Source organism: Prorops nasuta, unplaced genomic scaffold (assembly GCF_024137725.1).
Source record: "Prorops nasuta isolate Cenicafe-Biocafe unplaced genomic scaffold, Cenicafe_Pnas_1.2 PNAS00020, whole genome shotgun sequence".
Taxonomy (NCBI): Eukaryota; Metazoa; Arthropoda; class Insecta; order Hymenoptera; family Bethylidae; genus Prorops; species Prorops nasuta.
This window is the reverse complement of record NW_027116817.1, coordinates 2,331,925-2,334,073: the sequence shown is the minus strand read 5'-3', so window position 1 is coordinate 2,334,073 and position 2,149 is coordinate 2,331,925. Positions and strand designations below refer to the sequence as shown.

Here is a 2,149-nt window from a genome sequence, read left to right as displayed (position 1 = left end):
AATGAATTTGGACGTTAAAATTTTGTTCTCTAACTTGAAAAATCAGAAGGATACATTAAAAATTAATTAGACTTTTTTTATCCATATTAACCAACCTACAATAAATTCTTATACATTTTTTTTTATTCTTAATATTTACTGAGCTGCATAGCTATTTTAGTTCGCCATTCTAGTAGACATATTGTTACGTAAGTCGGAAAATATTGACAATAGTAAACAATTTTATAAGGGTTTCCTTCATCTATAACCCCTTAATTTATTGACCTGGGTCACTGATATATCCTGTATAAATAATACATATCGTAATTATAAAAACCTGAGGGGATACATCGTGCGACAAAAGCGTGCATGCAGAAAATCTGCGATAATTGTAAGAATATATATTTCTTTCATACGGATCAAAGTGGCTCCTGCTGCTGCAATGAAGTAAATCCCCTGCTTTCAATTTGCAAGAAAAAGAAGACGAGTATTATTAATTATATTTGATTCTCTATTAAGAATTGAAAAACTGGAGGCTTGTTGCGTTTTGGTAGGATTTAATAAGTAATTTCAGACTTTAAAGAAGCAAGACTTCCTATAAATGTAGAAGATTATTTGGAAAAACTGTGATAGTGCAAAGAAGACTAAATTGATACATTTTCAAATTAGTCATCTTTGCGTTATCGCAGTTTTTCCAAATAATCTTTTACAATAATAGCAAGATTTGCTTCTTTGCAGTATTAAATTACAGATTGAACCCTGCCAAACCGCAACAAAGCCTTAATGTTATTTAATTATTAATAGGCAATCAAATATAATTAATGATACCAGTCTTCTTGTTCTTGCAATTTAAAAGGAGTGGGGTTTACTTCAGTTTAGCAGAAGGAGCTACTTTGATCCGTACGAAAGTAAAACATATTCCTACAATTAGCACAGATTTTCAGAATGTACGCTTGTGCTGCATGATGCATCCCCCCAAACAATCAGTCAACTATTTTTGTGACATCCTACATTAAAGAATGTGAAATTTGGAATCCATCAGATGACGGGACGAGCAAGGAATATGGAAAATGGTGGGTACGTGGGCTGTTGTTCATCTACTTTAGCTATCCTCGCTAAGCTCGTCACCTGATTGATTCACAAATTTATGGTAATTATTATAACTTACAAAAGCTGCGTCCTCGTCCGCTCGCTGTCTCGCTGTGGAGGTGCCGCGGGTGGCCGCAGGGACGACGGCTTTAGAGGTGCTCGGCTGAGCAGTGTCCGGCTCAGCCGTTGGCTGTTGGCCAGTGGAGGTGCTCGGCAGCGGGCAGTGCAAATTGCCAGCGTCTGGCTCATGCGACCTGGAGGTGCTCGGCACTCTCTTCTTCGTCGCGCCAGACGCTGGCGTTTGCACTTTCGTGCCAGAAGCACGCATTTTTTTTGCCGCGGCTGAGGTGCTCGCCAGCTGAGGGGCTTTGGCGGAGGGTTTGCGTGTCCGCTTTTGCGGTGTGGAGGTGCTCGGCACAATCGCCGGATCACTCGGCGCTATTTGCGCTGTAGAGGTGCTCGGCACCATCGCCGGATCAATTGGCGCTATTTGCGCTGTGGAGGTGCTCGGCACCATCGCCCGATCAATTGGCGCATTTTGCGCTATGGAGGTGTTCGGCACCATCGCCGGATCCTTTTGCGCATTTTGCGCTGTGCAGGTGCTCGGCACCATCGCCGGATCCTCTTGCGCGGTTTGCGCTGTGGAGGTGCTCGGCACCAGTGCCGGTTCCTTTTGCGCGTTTTGCGCTGTGGAGGTGCTTGGCACCATTGCCGGATCCTCTTGCGCGTTTTGCGCTGTGGAGGTGCTTGGTGCCATCGTTGCTAGCGCGGAAGAGTTGCTGGGCAGGTTGGCTGGTGCGCGGGGAATTTGCTGTGCTGTGGAGGTGCTTGGCGGTCGCCCCCGCTTAGCCTTTCCGGGCTTCCGCCCCCTCCCGCCTTTCCCCAAATTTTTAATCTTTTTATTAGGCTGAAAATGGAAAAAATTATAATTAGCATTTTTCAAGTTTTATTCGGTATGTAGGGCTAACTAATAATAAACGTGTTTCATAAGCATTACGATATGGAAAGAAATGAAAAATATTTATTATAAATATTATTTCAATGCTTTCGAAATCTTCAACCTGCTAAAAAAGGGTAGGCT

At 43.2% G+C, this 2,149-nt stretch overlaps 1 protein-coding gene across 1 annotated transcript; it reads right to left on the bottom strand.

Moving 5' to 3' along the window:
• Positions 1 to 1,017: 1,017 nt before the first annotated feature.
• Positions 1,018 to 1,825, bottom strand: LOC136780824 (uncharacterized). Its single transcript, XM_066739368.1, has 2 exons — positions 1,148 to 1,825; positions 1,018 to 1,107 (listed from the first exon to the last, which is right to left on the bottom strand). The coding sequence occupies exons 1-2, from the start codon at positions 1,823 to 1,825 to the stop codon at positions 1,018 to 1,020; spliced, it is 768 nt and encodes a 255-aa protein (XP_066595465.1).
• Positions 1,826 to 2,149: the final 324 nt, after the last annotated feature.

Excerpts from the sequence above, each read along its gene's own strand:
- LOC136780824 (XM_066739368.1), bottom strand. The coding sequence starts at position 1,825 with ATGGCACCAAGCACCTCCACAGCGCAAAACGCGCAAGAGGATCCGGCA. Across the intron at positions 1,108-1,147 it reads CGGACGAGGACGCAGCTTTT|GTGACGAGCTTAGCGAGGAT; the intron begins GTAAGTTATAAT and ends TGAATCAATCAG.